The sequence below is a fragment of the Pteropus vampyrus genome, unplaced genomic scaffold (assembly GCF_000151845.1).
Source record: "Pteropus vampyrus isolate Shadow unplaced genomic scaffold, Pvam_2.0 Scaffold98, whole genome shotgun sequence".
In the NCBI taxonomy this organism is placed as follows: Eukaryota; Metazoa; Chordata; class Mammalia; order Chiroptera; family Pteropodidae; genus Pteropus; species Pteropus vampyrus.
In genome coordinates, this window is record NW_011888879.1 from 190000 (window position 1) to 206808 (window position 16809).

At 39.7% G+C, this 16809-nt stretch overlaps 1 protein-coding gene and 1 non-coding gene across 2 annotated transcripts in view; both read right to left on the bottom strand.

Moving 5' to 3' along the window:
• LOC105294999 (potassium voltage-gated channel subfamily H member 1) overlaps positions 1-16809 on the bottom strand; it is a 127578-nt gene that overhangs the window by 96172 nt on the left and 14597 nt on the right. The window contains exons 2-3 of the mRNA XM_011364486.2: positions 7545-7668; positions 4070-4176 (exon numbers count right to left, since the gene is read on the bottom strand). Of these exons, the coding sequence (XP_011362788.1) occupies positions 4070-4176; positions 7545-7668 (231 nt within the window). The remainder of the gene's footprint in view (positions 1-4069; positions 4177-7544; positions 7669-16809) is intronic.
• Positions 9955-10073, bottom strand: LOC111742676. Its single transcript, XR_002781417.1, has one exon. It is a non-coding gene; the product is annotated as a 5S ribosomal RNA (ribosomal RNA).

Genomic DNA, 16809 nt, shown 5'->3' on the forward strand with positions numbered 1-16809 from the left:
TGAAAAAAGAATCAAAACAATTTATTAAGAGCTTGTAAAATATCAGTAAGAAAATCACTAGAATTAAATAGAATATACAGGCAAAGAATCTGGACAATTAACATTAAAAAGTATAATTTCAAATGGATAGTAAATAGGAAAAAATACTTGAATCTCATTCACATTAAAAATACTCATTAAGCGAAAAAATAATTGTAGGCAATTTGATAATTTAAGAATCATACTGTTTTATGCTGGCATGGTACAGAGTTGGATGCTCATAATATTCAAGTGAACTTGAAAATGGGTTTCGATTCCCAGAACACTATTTGACAAAATGTCCCAGAAACCTTAGTTCATATCCCTTGACCCAGTAATTCTCAACTTCTAGGAAAGATTTCACAATGTCCATAAAATATCTTTGCACAAATATATTCGAGCCTTATAAATATCCAGTAACAGAAGTATTAATAAAATTCCAAATTATGTTTTCGAAGAATTTTAACAATGGGGATATTTTTGTGATAAAAGATTACATAATTGTATGATTTCAAATTGCATATATGTCAAAATCTCAATTATGTAACATGTGCACAGACAAAAACTAAAAAGAAACACACCAAAAAGTTAAGAGGATAGTCGTATTCCTCTGAATCTTTGTCTTTGGGGTGACTATTTTTCTTCTTTATGCCTTCTTTTATTCTCCACAGTAAAAATGCATTAATTTAAAAATGGGAAAGAAAAATAAACATTCTTTTAGATGATGACATTTCACATTTTAAAATCTCAACAGAAGGAGGGGGGAGTTCCCCCATGGGACTCAAAACTGCTAAAAATGATGAAAGTTTCAAGCTAATGAACCACAAAGTTTAAAAATAGAAGCAAACTCTGCCTCTTCCTTTCTCTCCTCCCACCCGCTGATGCTCAGTCTGCTCCTCCCGCTCCATCACAGGTCAGTTCAGCCCCACGCTGCTCAGTCCTCAGCTCTGATGCCCTCTCTCTGAATTACATACTTTTCTTTCATCTGTTTCTTGGTAACTATTGAGTTCCTTTTTTTAAAAAAGAAAATTCATTTACCTTTTTATTTATTTTTTTTAATTTTACTTATCATGGTGACATTGGTTAATGAAATCCAATAAGTTTCAAGTGTACAATTCAACGGTAAGTCATATATATTTTGCATTGTGTATTCACTGCCCATATTTAGATTTCTTTCTGTGACCACATATTTGATCTCAAGTTCAAAGCCACTCAAACAAACATTCGCTGAGCACCCCTTCTAGGTCGGGCTCTGTACTAGATTCTTGGTTAGTTTTACTTCAGGCCAGACAAGAAGTTCCTAAACAGGAAGCACTGTGCTTCCCACTTCCTGGGCACTGCGTGAAGCCGGGCAAACTGAGGAAAGAGCAAGTCAGTGGTCACCACCATAGTCAGCCCTCCTTTGTGTATTTCATCAGCCTGGGGTACTCTTTGCCCTTCTCTCTGCCTACCTGATACCTATCATTCAGTTTCTGCATAGATTTCCTGTCTTCTAGGAAGACATCCTTCCCTGACCTCATAAGTTGGGGTTAAATAACCCCCCATGTGGTGTCACCATCAAAATACTTATAGCTCTGTCCTGTGGATGCTGCCCCCACCCCTGCAAACACTGTGAGAGTAGAGGTTGTTTTTCTGTAACCGCATCCCTGGCAGCAAGTCTAGTGTCTGACATAGTTGGTCAATAAAAAACTTGAAAAAAAGCATAGAATTTGGTGCAACTCATATAAAATTCCCAAGCTTAACAAATAATTTCAAGTTTCTCAATTCCTCAGGAGAGGGTGGGATTTGGAGGAGTCGGGAGCAGGGAGCAGGTTCCTAGGAAGAAACTGACACTATCCGCCTCAATTTCATGCTTCACATTTTATGTTCAGGCTTAGCCTTCTGTGGAACCCCTGCTCGTCCACTAGATATCTCTGTGTAAATTAGAAAGAGAAGCTCCTCCCTCAGCACAGATGCAATTCTAGGCCAGGAGCAAGCTGGTTTCCAGCTGTTCCCTATACAGTGTGTTACCTGGCCCACCATATGAGGTGGCTCTGTCTTGCACTCACAGTTACACTGTCCCAGTCTCAGAAAAATGGCCATGGAACAAGCACTGGAAACCAGGTCCTGGCTGAGCATGACCTCAGGTAAGGTATTAAACTATCTAACTCTTTATACCATGGAAATAAATGACATCAGCCATGCCTACTTCACAAGGCTTAGAGAATCAACATTTTCAAATAGAGTAGAGTCATACTCTCCAGTTTATTTTCTAAAGTCAAAGAGTAGGGCAAAAATTGCATATGACCACAATTACTCTTGAAAATGCCTTAACATCACCTGTAAGGTGCAGCCCTGTGCCAGGGCTGCCATGCATCTCTCAGTAAGCCCACCTCAACCTCCAGGGAGAGAAAAGATGCTGATACTTTATAGAACATCAGCTGAACTAACTGGCTGATGTGCAGAGGCCAGGTCTACCTAAAGTACACAACTTTAAACACCGGAATCACCTTTCATGGGATGAGATGCAACACAAGGCCTTCAGTCCTGAGGCGCAGAAGGAAGAGCAGACTCCCTTCTCCCATCTCACACTCACTCTGGGGCTCATGCTCACTGAAGGGAATGGCAAGTGAAATCACTAACTCAATTTAAATTATGCTTCCTTCTCTCTCCCTTTTGTGCCAAACAAATGTAGTGGAATCTGGACAAGTTAAACACACAGTTTAATGAAGCTTAAAACCTCTGTAGCAAAATATAAATACAAGGAATTATTTTAGTGATACACCTACCCAATCCGTGTTCTGTGTCATGAGGAAATCCACACTGTTCAGTATACAAAGCTTCCAGTATGGAAAACCTTTCATTTACGCCATTAGCTTGGGCACACGTGCAGAGAAGGCCTCTGCTGGCATGCTCCTGGTCAGAGCTACTGCCTTGAGTTGAGTTGTGTTCCCCGTAGTGGAAGGACTGGCATAGAGCTATTCATAGTCTTTCATCTCAATTTTCTTATGCCAAATGATGGGGTAGGAGCTAGACCTCCTGGCTGAAAAAGTGAGATGGAGCAAGGTAACGTCTCCAGCATAAAAGTTACAGGAACAACCCTCTCGGATCTGTAGATGCCCAGAGCTAATCTCTCAAATCAGCATCTGCGACGCAACAGTCCTCTCGGGTGCCTGCTTCAACATGCCAGGCTGAAAACAATGCCCCAGCTACTTCCAGATAAAAGCAGCATATGTCCTGCTTTGCAGAGCAAAACCTATCACTCTGAATGCCACCACGTCCTCATATGCCATCTGGGCCATTTTGGAAACGTTCTACTGAACCTATAACCTACCATTTAATACTATATATAAAGAACAGGATTCTTTACAAACAAAATAGCGTTTTTAAAAATAAACAAACAAAAGCACTCTCTGACACCTCTGCAGCCCTGTTACAGCCATATGCTCCACTTTCCATATTTCTAATATTGCTAATCTCCATTCTCCCAAGAGAAAAGCAAGTTTTGTACTTACATGTGGCTATTGACTTAAAACTTCATTAAACATACTTCGTGGAAGTAATTGTAGCCAAAACAAATACAAATTAACAATGCACTGTGACTATTAATACCATCTCTGATAAAAAACTGAGGTCACCAGGAGAACAAAATTTTATTCAGAAACTCTTAATTGGGTACCTGCTGGTATTACCTACTGTGCTAGGTGCTGTGGGAGATAGAGACAAGGAAGAAATGGACAGAGTGTCTGTCCCATCTCTTCCCCTAAGAAGTTGTAAAGTCTACAAGTGTGTAAGCCAGCAACTCGCCATAAGTAAATCAACACTAAAACACTAATCTTGGCAGAAAAAAAGATCAAGAAGACTTGATTGGTTAGTGACAAGTTCAAATGTTCCTGTGAGGAACAGTCTAACTCATCAATCCATACCATTTATCCCAACACACACGATGGCTTTAAGTAACGACATTTAGCTCGTGGGAGAGAAGAAAACCCAAGACAGCAACAGAGGAAGAGGAGATATTTTACTATGACAAGCACATTAAGATATGGTTCAGAATGGCCTGAATACTCACTGTTCTTCTTGTACATCAAAATTTCAAAGGAATTCATCTCATAGTTCTCAAACGTTTGCCGCACCTTTTCGATTGTATCTTTATCGGTCAGCTCCCCATACATAAAACTGCAAATCAACCAAAGAGCTCCAGTTAGGTTAACGAATATTAATTATGCTACCAGAATATGTTCAATATCTGTCTATACCTAGAACTGTGCTATGTGGAATGAACACACACACACACAGGCACACACACACACACACACACACACACACACACACACACAGAAAACATTCACTCAAAAAGGATTTACTGATTCGACTGTGATCAAGACACCATCACTGCCCCCCAAAAACAGTCTAATAAGAGAGACACACTAGAAACGAGTAGATCAGGAAATAGGATGGCCAATGCAAAAAGAATTACAGAATACAGAATAGTCACAGAGCACTGTCCCAGTGGCCACAGAAGGCCTCCCAGAGGTAAGAACAAATAAGATCTAAAGAGCAGGTGGATATGAGCTGAGAAAAAGAGAAAAACGAACATTCAAGGCAAATGATGGGCATGTGCAAAGGCACAGAGGTGAGACCGAGGTTAATTCTGGAACCTGAATGTATGTAGTTCAGTCTGGAATATAGACAATGAGGGGGAAAATCTGCAGCAGATAACACAGAGAGGTGAGCACAGGCCAGACCGTGGAGACCACGCCTAATAAGCCTTGTGAAGTAATTTAAACTTTATCCTGAAAGAACTCTTAGGAAAGATGCAGAGTAAATTTGGGCCACTTTTTTCCTTCTAATGCAACAAAATAAACAAAATTTAAAAAATCATAAAAAGTCACCAGCCAAACAAGAAAAGGGGTGCAATTTGATGATGCTCTAAACGTTAAGACAGAGCTAAAGAAAGAACCAAAAGATTCAGTCACTGTCCATGCAGCTCTTTTTTCTACCATTTTCCCACCAAAAAAAAAAAAAAAGAACAAAAAAGAAAAAAGAGAAAAAAAGAAGAAGAAAAGCATTGAAAAAAACTGAGATGACAAAATCCTACAAATTCTTACTAATACACTTCCCTACTACTCATGTTTGGAGAAAAGCTGACTAAGGAGGGGAAAAAAAATTAGAGAAAACTCTGGAGAGTAAAGCTCCTACCCACTAGTATTAGCTCTCGATAGAGGCAGGAAACTGCTGGGCCCCACACTGAAAATCATCTGAAAATCGAGATTTGTTCCTCTAGGAACAAGACACACCCTCAACTAGTCAGAGTGAAGGATGGCACAGGACACTAACAAAAGGCAAGAGGAGAAAACTCATCTCTCAATGGGGCTGGAAAAGACAGTTCTCTGAAAAAGACTCCTCATGGGCCCAGTGAGCATCTCCCCTGCCCAGCCCAGGCCTCAGGTGACAATAAGAAGAACAGCACTACTCAGTCCTCAAGTCTTAGGTAATGTAGAACAGAGGCATGGGATCCTAAACAGTATACTCTGCATCTTCTACAATTATGCCTGCCAAATGCAATCTAACTTTTTCTTGATGACTTCAATCACAGAATCATAGAATTTCAGAGCTAAAAAGAACCTGAGAGGTTATCAAGTGCAATTCCTGAACCACCGGGTCAAGTGCCATGCTTAGCTTGATACTGGAACAGCCCAGGGCTTACTGCAGGCTTCCGATTTCCAAGAAAAGGGCCCTAGATGTTTACTTTTTATGAATTCTCTGGCACTTCTATTATTACGTCCCTTTCCAGCCCACCGAGAGCTGTTATTGTCTACGGTTCCTCTGCGCCTATCTCATGAAGCATTCCGCCTTTGGGTTGTGCTCTTCACCTATAAACCAGGAAAGAAATAACCAAGCTTGTTGAATTATCTTTTAAAAGAAGAATAGATCAAGGCTAAATCAGCCCTGCCTGAAAATAAGAGATTTTCTCCTAGGAGGTTAAAAACTTAAGCTCTATGATCATTTTATTTAGCTGGTTGCTCAGAGGCCTTTTTAGCTTCCTCCCACATTCTCGGAGTTAATTTGCTAAATAAGTGACCTCCATTTAAGTGATGTGATGGTATATATGCTGGCGATTTCCTTCACAAGATAAAACAAATGGCTGTAAAATAGAGCCTTCAAATAAGAGAAGTGCCATAATGACAGGCAGCTTTCATTCATCTTATGTACTTTTCAAGCTGTAGTTTACTGGTAGGTGTTATAGTCCCTTTTCCTAGACTTTAGATTTCAGATGCCTCCAAGGCAAGAATTAAGCAAAAAGGGCTCCTAAGCTATGAGAAATATAGCTAGCACTACATATGTTTACTTTATTTCTTGAGAGGGACACCTTCAGAGAATTTAAAAAGTTTCTTAGAATTGTACATAAAAGAAAAGTTGGCTAAGTTAGCAAATTTTTCTGATTTTCTTCCCGTAAATGTGCATATATAGATGTAGATGCAGATATAGACACTTAAGAGGACAAAGCATACCAAGAATATGAGAATTCTATTGTACTACTTAAGAGCCATAATTTCTAAACCTTTGAACAGAGGGGGGAAATCTTAAACTTTCTATTTCCCAGTCCCTAAAATCTAAAATTTAAGAAAATAGTATATTCAAAACATTTCATACTTTGCACCAATCTAGTTACTTGGCTGACTTAATAGCATGAAAATGCAGCTTCTAAAAACCAAAGATGATGCCTGGGGCAGACAAGTTTTTCCGCCTTTCATAGATGAGTTTATTTGTTGATTTGGCAGCATTGGGAAAATGAGGCTGCTTCATGCAAACATACTGAAGACAGAAGACTCTGAAGAAAGACGGGAATGAGAGCAGCCAAAGGCAGAGCTGAGCCAAGACTCTGACAGGGCCCTGAAGGCAAGGTCTGCAGCGTGTTCCACTCCACACCTTGAAGACGCTTTCAAAGAGCTGTCCTAACACCAAGGCCCAAGGGTGCTTGCTGCTGGTCAGAAACCCCGTCAAATACACAAGCGACACTGCGAGCACCATTTGCTGCAGCTTCTGAGTCAGGGATCAGAGAGAGGTGTAAGAAAAATTAGAAGGCAACAAAATATTGGTTCTCTTCTGTTTTCCCAATGAAATGTTCTATGAACAAAGTCCTTGTCTCCAACACTGTAGCTATTCTTCTAAAACAACCATAAATCTTAAAATTAATTTAATCATATAAATTTGACTTAATTATATTTAATCTTCTAACTTTCGTGTTAAATTTTATCTCATACCTCATAAACTCCTGAGTTCACATTTTTATAGATAAAATGATTTTCCTGAGTTTTTCTACAGTTTCCTGCCACCTCACTGCAAGTTCATCGGTGGTGGGAACCATGTTTTAAGTCTTTGATTTTCTCCGCACAGTGTGTGAACTGGAGGTGGCATCATCATAAACATTCCTGAATACACACTGAATGGGAGGAAGGCGATTCTCACACTGAGTAAGCCACTTTCTTTTTCTAGAGATACCGCAATGGATTGTCCAACAGAACAGCCCCGATCATAAATACCTGCAGGTACTGCTTTTTTGCATCACTTCCGCCCTGTGATAGCCAGACAACTTGCAAAATCCATCATTGCTGTACACGATAGGCCAGTCCACTATCTGGGCATTCCCCAACACGAAATTCGTATCTGTTTAAAAAAAGAAGGAGGAGGAGGAGGAGAAAAAAAGGGCCCATGAGGCAAGACATTAGTTGAGATTCAATGAGGACATATATAATATCAACCAAGCCAGGTTGATATTTTGCTTCCCTCCATAACAATCTCTTGAACAGGAAAATGGCTCTTCGAGGAATATCAAAAAAACCACTGCTTTAGAGTAAATATGTTGAATGTAAATGCTTAGGTTACCACCCCCAAGACTGATGAATCCTGAAGAAATCCAGTGATTCCCATAAGACATATTTTAGTCTGCATTTTTCATCTCAATGAAAGTTATTCTGGTAATATGGAGCAAGAGAGAACCCAAAGTCATTTCTTCTGGGCTCCATCCAGCACCTTAGGCTTGTCAGTCTTTTGGCCAGAAGCTACAAATTGACCTTGTTGACCCTGATTAGCATTTGCCCATCTTAGGAGGAGAAGAGGAAGAGGAAGGGAACAGCTGAGGAAGAGGAAGAGGAAGGGAACAGCTGAGTGCCTCTTGGAACACTCATACCAAAGAGAGCCCTCCACTTGGCAAGGAAGTGACTAGCTCCTCTTAATACTAGAGCTTTGTAGAGCCTGATCGAGATGCTCGTAATGTCAAAAACCTTCTTGCTGATTTTGAGATTCTGTAGCCACATGTCTGAGCTCTTTCACAGAGCACCAGCTCACCATTCGTTTCTGTTGCAGAGATTAAGTAGGCCAAATAAATTGGCTGCTTAGTGTGTTCTCACCACTTTCCACAGTTTTGAAGATCAAAAGTCTTTGATACTTTTTATACTAAGGAAATCAACTGTCTGTCTTTTCTTTCAAGACCTTAAATTAAGCAAATAACACCAGAACTAAAATGTAATCATTATTTTAGCTTGGCCGTCTCCTCTGCACAGAATAGTCACCCGTTTTGAAAAGGAATAAAAGAAAGGAAGGGAGGAAGGAAGGGAGAGAGAGATAACAGGCACATACCCTTCCATACCCTTTTCTTGTTGTAAGCTGTATGGGGTTTTGTTTATATATGCATACTACGTAGAGTGAAATAATGGTCACGAATAATGTCCTCATTTAATTGGGAGGTTAATTTTGTTCTAGTGTAGCATTTACAATTTATTCACAATATAAGTAACCATCCCTTTGTGTGGGGAGGAGTAGAGGAGGGAGAAAAAGGAGGAATAACTAAATATGGTAATCTGTTCTTGAGAATGCCTTGATCTATTTAAAAGCAACATAAACACAACTTTCATGAAGTTAATCTATAAACTTGCTAATTTTATAAACATGCTTTCATGAAAATCTACAACCAGTTCTTCCCTCTGTCTCTCCCAAATATAGGCATACCTCAGAGGTATTATGGGTTCGGTTCCAGACCACCACAATAAAGTGAATGTCACAATAAAATGAGTCATGAGTTTTTTGGTTTCCCAGTACCTGTAAAAGTTATATTTACACTGTAATGTAGTCTATTAAGTATGCAACAGCATTATGTCTAACAAAAAAACAATGTACACACCTTAAATAAGATACTTTATTTCTAAAAAATGCTACCATCTGAGCCTTCAGTTAGTCTTTATCTTTTTGCTGGTGGAGGGTCTTGCCTCGATATTGATGGCTGCTCACTGATCAGGTTGGTGGTTGCTGAAGGTTGGGGTGGCTGTGGCAATTTCTAAAATAAGGCAATAATGAAGTTTGCTGCATCAACTGACTCTTCTTTTCATGAACAATTTCTCTGTAACATGCGATGTTATCTGATAGCATTTTACCCCCAGTAGAACTTCTTTCAAACTTGTAGTCAAACTCTCAAACTCTACCACTGCTTTATCGACTATATTTATTTGATATTCTAAATCCTTTCTTGTCGTTTCAACTGTCTTCACAGCATCTTCACCAGGAGTAGATTCCATGTCAAGAAACTACTTTCTCTGCTCATCCATAAGAAGCAACTCCTCATCTGCTAAAGTTTTGTCTTGAGATTGCAACAATTCAGTCACAACTTTAGGCTCTATTTTCTAATTCTAGTTGTCTTGCTCCTTCCATCATATCTGCAGTTACTTCCTCCACTGAAGTCTTGAACCCCTCAAAGTCATCCATGAAGGTTGAAATCAACTTCTCCCAAACTGCTATTAATGTTGATATTTTGACCTCTTTCCATGAATCATGAATGTTCTCAATGGCATCCAGAATGGTGAATCTTTCCACAAGGTTTGCAATTTACATTGCCCTGATCTATCAGAGGAATCAGTACTAGAGTGGTTATCACATTACAAAATGTATTTTTTTTTTAAATGCCTACAGCACCTGGTCTTCCTAGGTGGTCTCCCATCCAAGTATTAACCAGGCCCGACCCTGCTTAGCTTCCGAGATCAGACGAGATCAGGCATGTTCAGGGTGGCATGGCCATAGATTCAAAATGTATTTCTTAAATAATAAGACTTGTAGTCAAAATTACTCTTTGATCCACGGATTGCAGAATGGATGCTGTGTTAGCAGGCATGAAAACAACATCAATCTCATCGTACATCTCCATCAGAGCTCTCGGGTGACCAGGTACATTGTCATTGAGCGGTAATATTTTGAAAGAAATCTTCCTGAGCAGTAGGTCTCAACAGTGGACTTAATATATTCAGTAAACCATGGACCACATAGCAGACCGATGTAGATAGACAAAGAGAAGCCAGAAAGGAGATGATGAGCCTAAAGACCAGACAAGGAAGGGTCTTCAGGCTTAAGGTCTTTGAGTTTGTTCTGGAGACAGAATAACCCTTCATGTAGGTCTTCTCTCCTTGAATAAACTCACATTTCTTGAACTGAGCAACTAAGCCTTAAAAAGAAGTGCAAAAATCACTAAATTACGCCTAAGTGTATATAAAGTCTAGTCAGTTTAACTATTTCTCTTGACTCCTAAGGCTATAATTAATTCCTCTAAGAAGATCTAGAGTAGGAGGGAAAAAAAATGAGTGAACTTTTTCACGGCTAATGCCCCACTGAGATTATGTGCTAAGAAGGAAGAACAGCCAGTTATAAATAATGGTTTAGCTACCTGTGTTTATTTTCTTTCCTATCCTATGCTTCACTAAAATAAAAGTAAATAAATGAGAAAGGTAAAAATCCACACACACACATACACACAAAATAAGAATATAGTAAAAAATCAACAGAAAAAAATGACTACGGAAAAAGCAGAAAAAATATGGGAAGCAAAGAAGAACTTTTTAAAAAAATCCCTAATAGGAGTGGCTCCATAGTGTGGGGGTTAGCACGTCTGCTTTACACGCAGAAGGTCCTGGGTTCACGCCCCAGGTGGAGCCACGGACCATACATACCCCAGGTGCGCCAGGCCCTCGGTACACCTCGCCTCAGGTGCACACCAAGCATGTGAGAGGAGACACCCCACCTTCAGAGATCCAGTTCTTAAGGGGAAAAAGGCAACATCCATAGGTCAGTAGTGGAAGTGGCGGGGGCGGGGGGGGGGGGGGAGATTAAAGAGGAGAAAAAAAATCTCTAATTAGCATACTTGAAGAAATTCAAGAGATATTGCATCCATAAAGCAAAACTAGGATGAAATGGGTAAAAAAAATCATAAGAGAATAAAACAAAAATTCCTTCAAATTGAAAGGGAGTAATAATTAAAAATTCAACATTAATAAAGTCTCACAGACTGTAAGATAGAAAGAGAAAGAGACAAGATACATAAGAAAAAAATAAGACACAGAGGATCAATCCAAGAGGAAGAAAGACACGCATCCTAATAGGAACAACACAATGAACAACATGAGAAAAGGCCAGAAGACTTTAAAAATTAAAACGATTAAGCGTAAGGGTAGAATAACGATATTTGCAGGTATGCAAAGAGCTAAGAAATTTATGTCCATATACCCTTTCTTAGGAAGTTACTCGAGGCAAAACTGAGGGAATAAAAGCAAGAAAGAAGACAACATGGGGACGAGGGAAAAAGTGGCTCCAAACGTAGAAAGCAGGGAAGAAAACTAATAGAAAGCATTCAGTACGGAATGGTTCAGAGAACGGAAGTTGCCGAAGAGAGTTATCTAGGGATAAATAACATAGAAATTCAGTAAAGATATTTAATTTGGGGGGCAGGAGAGGAAATTAGAAGCATCAAAAAAAAGCTGTGCAAGAGGGGAAAGCAGAATATGGCATGTCACATTATTGTCATAATAATGTAAACACCGTAAAATTTCCAGTTTTTAAAACTAACATATACTCAAAGCATGGAATATTTCATTATAAGTATCTGAATATAACCTCATCGATTCTGACACTATAAAGATACAAATGATAAGCTTAGAGAGAGAAAAGAGAACAATCATGAGATGGTATCTAGAGCTGATATAATAAAAGCAAAGGTATTAATAATTTAAAATTGCAAAAATAACCATTAAAGGAGCACTATAATCATAAGAGGAGGGAGTAGAAAGTAAGTAAAGTGAGCTAAAAACAGCTAAATTAACAGAAGTGACAAGATAATGTCTAAAATTGATAAATCTAGAAATAGTTGTGATGCATGTTATTTAGAGATGTGGAAGAAACTATAAGAAGAGAAACAGCTAAAATTAGAACATGTGGCCTCTGGTAAGCAGGATGGGCAAAGGGACAAAGGATAGTTGTTTTTCTTTATAAGCTCTTCAGTTTGATTACTTTAACCATGAGAATATATTACTTTGATAAAAATAAGTACACTATTAATTTTTAATGAATGTAATCAGAAAAGATTAAGTTATTGATTAAATTTCTCATTACTAAGAAATGAAAGCAGGATATATTTCAAGCTCCAGATATCACCGTAATTTCTCATAAAAAGTATTCTGGTCATCCTTTAAATGTATTCACCATTCCTCAAGCATTCCCACTGTCCCAGGGGTGCCTATTCACCTACAGTCTCATCTGGGAAAAACCAAGTCCACTAGCATCTTCACTGTCTCTAGAAAGGAAACAGAAAAATAGAAAGTGCCATACGCTTGGAATCATTGGCCTAATGACTATCCACTCGGAGGATTTCTCATCATAGAATTTAAAATTGCAAAATAGTTTTCACTACTAACCCACGCAAAGAGAATAGCTTCCGGCAAACAAGGTTCTCACTGTGTGATAGAAGGTCTAGGTATTCTCTCTTTGGCCAAGGACTTGAGTAAACGGAAGGAAGAATTCTAATCTTAGCCAGAAGACCATCTACCTCCAACAGGAAAGAAATTCCTCCCCCCTCCGCTGCCCTAGCACATACGCGTGTACCCAGCGCTGGCTGGCTGAAAAAGAACATGTTCTGGATTATCTTCAGTTTATAAACTACAAATAAAGGACTAGAAATTACCTTCCAAAACACAATGTTATAGGTTGGGGACTACCCATACAAATACCTCACATATATCGTCAAAACTAAGGGATTCCACATAAGCTATATTCCAAGTATTAATGAGGATAGGTGCCATTTATTGACATTTGCTCTGTGTCAGGCTCTGTACTACGTACTTTATCATATATTAAGGTAGAGTTTTTGATCTTTACAACAGTCTTCGTGAGGCAGTATTACTTTCCTGAATGAAGTATCATGGATTTCATTTTGCTCATGAAGAAACTGAGCTTCTGAGGACACAGTCATTTATAGCAGGTTAGAGTTGGGATTTAAATGTGGGTCTGACTTCAAAATCCATGCTTTTAATCATTATATTACATAGTTTCCTTCTTATTCCGTTAAATACTAAAATCAGACTATTTCTATAAAAATCTTTGTAACACCTAAGATTTATGTGCCTTTCTATAAAAACATTAAGTATAATAAGACCTTTAATTAACAAGTCAACATTAACACTATCGTCATCATATATTATGATTCTACCTTGTGACACAATGATGCCCTCAGGAAATATTGACATGGGTAGAAGTAATGGTTTCTCCTCTAAATGCTTGGGCTCTCCTGTCAGTCTTTGCAATGTTTTGTCTCTTCCCTCACTTGCAAACTATCATCTCTTACTTCTTAAAACTTAGTGTGCTGACCTATTTCTATAACAATCCTGCTTCCACAGAATAATAGAAGAGGAGGAGGGACAGGAGAAGGGACAGAAGAGAGGAGACTTTGTGCCTGGATCCTCATTTGAGACTCGGGTTGGAGAGAACACCATACCACACTGGTGACTCAAAGGTGCTACACAGCAAATCTGGCCCGTGTTAGCACTACTGAGCCTCCCTCAGCACCCATGGGGTCTGCAAAGAATTCAGAAGTTCCCTGCCCCACTGCTGCTGAAGTTGCATGAGCAAATGGTTATCATAGTGAAGTGAGGTGACAAAGGCAATGTTTTGTCAAACTGTCCAAGCCTAAGATCAACTTGGGGGTTTAGGCAAATAAAAGAGCTGAGCTGCAAGGCCAGTGAGAGCCTAGATTAGATCAAGTTACATACAGAGAGAGAGAGAGAGAGAGAGACATACAGAGAGAGACAGAGACAGAGACAGAGAGAGAGAGAGAGAGAGAGAGAGAGAGAGAGAGAGAGAGAGAGAGAGAGAATGTGTTAGGTTGGAGAAGGGCAGCAAGTTCTGTTCAATCCAAAGACCAGCTGTAAACTTGAGCCCCACAGAAAAGCTGATCACCCAATGACCAGCCTACCTGGGGTCAATGCCAGAGACCCAAGAAACTAGAGAGGAAAAATAAGGCCCCAGAGGTCATGTAAGTGATTACCTCCACCCACACACCATCTTGGAGAGAAGCAATGCGATAGGAAGAATTGGCATCTGAACACAAGAGAGAGATTGAATTACCCAAAAAGACAACTTAAACTGAAAAAGATTGAGATAGCACTACTGAGAAGTTTGGGGTCTCCCCTAACTAGTCTTCCCTTGCAGTTCAGTGAGCTGGTAGCTTCTAAGGGAGAGAAGATTTGTTAAATAAAATAAAGAAGTGAATCTAGGTAGACTGAGTCAATTTGCCACCATGCCTTCAGCAATATGTCTGCCATAACAATAGACAAGCTCAGAAAGTGGGAATCTTCTGAAAAAAAGTACATAAGTTCAGGTGCAAGGACTCGTAACAGCAACTTTGCTTAGGCAAGGCATCTTAACTCCTCCAGGTGGTTGGCTACATTTCTTCCGGTTAAGAATGCCAAATAGAGGGCTCTAGCGAAGTGAAACAGACTTTCTAGCCAAATGGAGCGACGTGTGTTCCAAACATCCAAACATAAACTACTCTGGGATTACTTAGTATTTCCAGACTCGGTAAATGAAAACTTATTTTGAAGCCAAGCAAAACTGAATTAGGGAAGTAACGCACTGCATGGACAAATCTCCCAAGACTGCATCAATATTGGCCTGATCTGGATACAAGATATTGGAGAGTTTAAACTGAGAAATGTTAGGATATCTGCCATTCTTCATTGATGAAGAAGACATCATCATCACCATCATCGTCATGAACAATATGCATTAATAGTCACTAGATCATTACCCCATGAGGTCAACAGGCACTAGTATTAACCCATTTTTGTAATTATTGAAAGAGGGCTTAGCAAATTGAAGGACATTTTTCTTATGTCATGCAACTAGTAAAGCTGTGACTATTAGTCACAGCTGTACTTAGTCAGAGTTCTCCAGAAAAACAGAACCAGTAGGAGATATGTACGTAAAGAGATTTATTATAAGGAATCGGCTCACGTGATTATGAAGGCTGACAAGTCCCCCACACTGCAGTTGGCAAGAGAGCAAATGGTATAGATCAAATTTCAGTCTGAAGGCATGAGAATCAGAAGAGCCGATGGTGCAAATTTCAGTCCAAAGGCTGTCAGGCTTGAGACCCAGAAAGAGCCAATGTTTCAGTTCAAACCCAGGAAAAAGAACAATGTCCCAGCTCAAAATCAATCAGGCAGGAGGGATTCCCTCTTATTCATGGGAGGGTCAGTCTTTTTATTCTATTCAGGCCTTTTTAACCGATTAAGCCCCACCCCATCCCCAATTAGGGAGGGCAATCTTCTTTACTAAGTCTACCAATTTAAATGCTAAATGCATTTAAAAACATGCTCACAGAAACACCCAGAATAATGTTTGACCAAGTATCTGGGGCACCCCATAACCCAGCCAAGTTGACACATAAAATTAACCATCACAAACACCAAAACCAATGCTCCTAACCGCATCACGTTCTGCAGCAATCTTTTACAGAGGACCTTTGTAGAGAATCTTTCTTGGATTCATGCTTTGTTTAGTCCTCTCCCCTTGAATCTGGTCAGGTCTGTGATTTGCTTTAACCAATAAACCGCAATAGAATCAGAGGACCACACCTCGCAAATTCCACAACCCCCTCAAAGTGGCACACTTGGACTCCAGGTTTGGCAGAACAGAGTACTTCTCTAAAGCTCTATTTCAATAAAGAGTTTTTACGAGGTCAGCACTTATCCTTCTACACCTGAAGTTTCCACTGAGAGAAAGTGGTGCCTATCCACCCCCAGAAAGAAGTAAAAGTAATCAATACTTTTGACCCCTTTTTTAATCCCTCTCACTTACACCTCCCTAGACTGATCAGCCACCAGCAGGTATCTCAAGAGCGAAGGGAATCTACTCTGTGTGTCTTGGCCTCTCAAACATGCCTGTGCCCTAGTAGCTGAAGAGGGGGCTTCAGCTACTTGTCTCCTTGTGACACTCAGAATCCATGTGTGGCAGGCCTGCCAGCCCTCTGCTTTGTCAGCTCCAGCTTCTCAGCCTAGGAGTAGGCCATAGTTCATGACCCAGAAGCCAAAGTCTACGCTTGGGGAGGATGGCACCATCATGTAATGAGTAATAAAGCTGATATTATATTGTGACCCTCACTGGACTCCTTCAGACAGTCTTAAATTGAGTAAAAACCTGGAGAAATGAGGATAAAGTGGGCTCCAACACATTAACAAAGATCAAAGCTCCAAGATCCCAAAGAGTAATGAGACATCTTCTACTTTGCTGCCTCATGGCACTGCCAAATGACCCTGGCGAGAATCTCCATAAAATACCTACAGAGCAACAGGCAATACAATCCTTTCCAGAACACTGCTGGTGATTTGTAAATCTTCTTCACATTCTTTCTTCCTTTAAAAAATTTTAGAAGAGACTAACTCCTTACATGTCTCAGGCCCTCGAATCTGTGATAGCTGGTACAATCAAAGCATCACTATA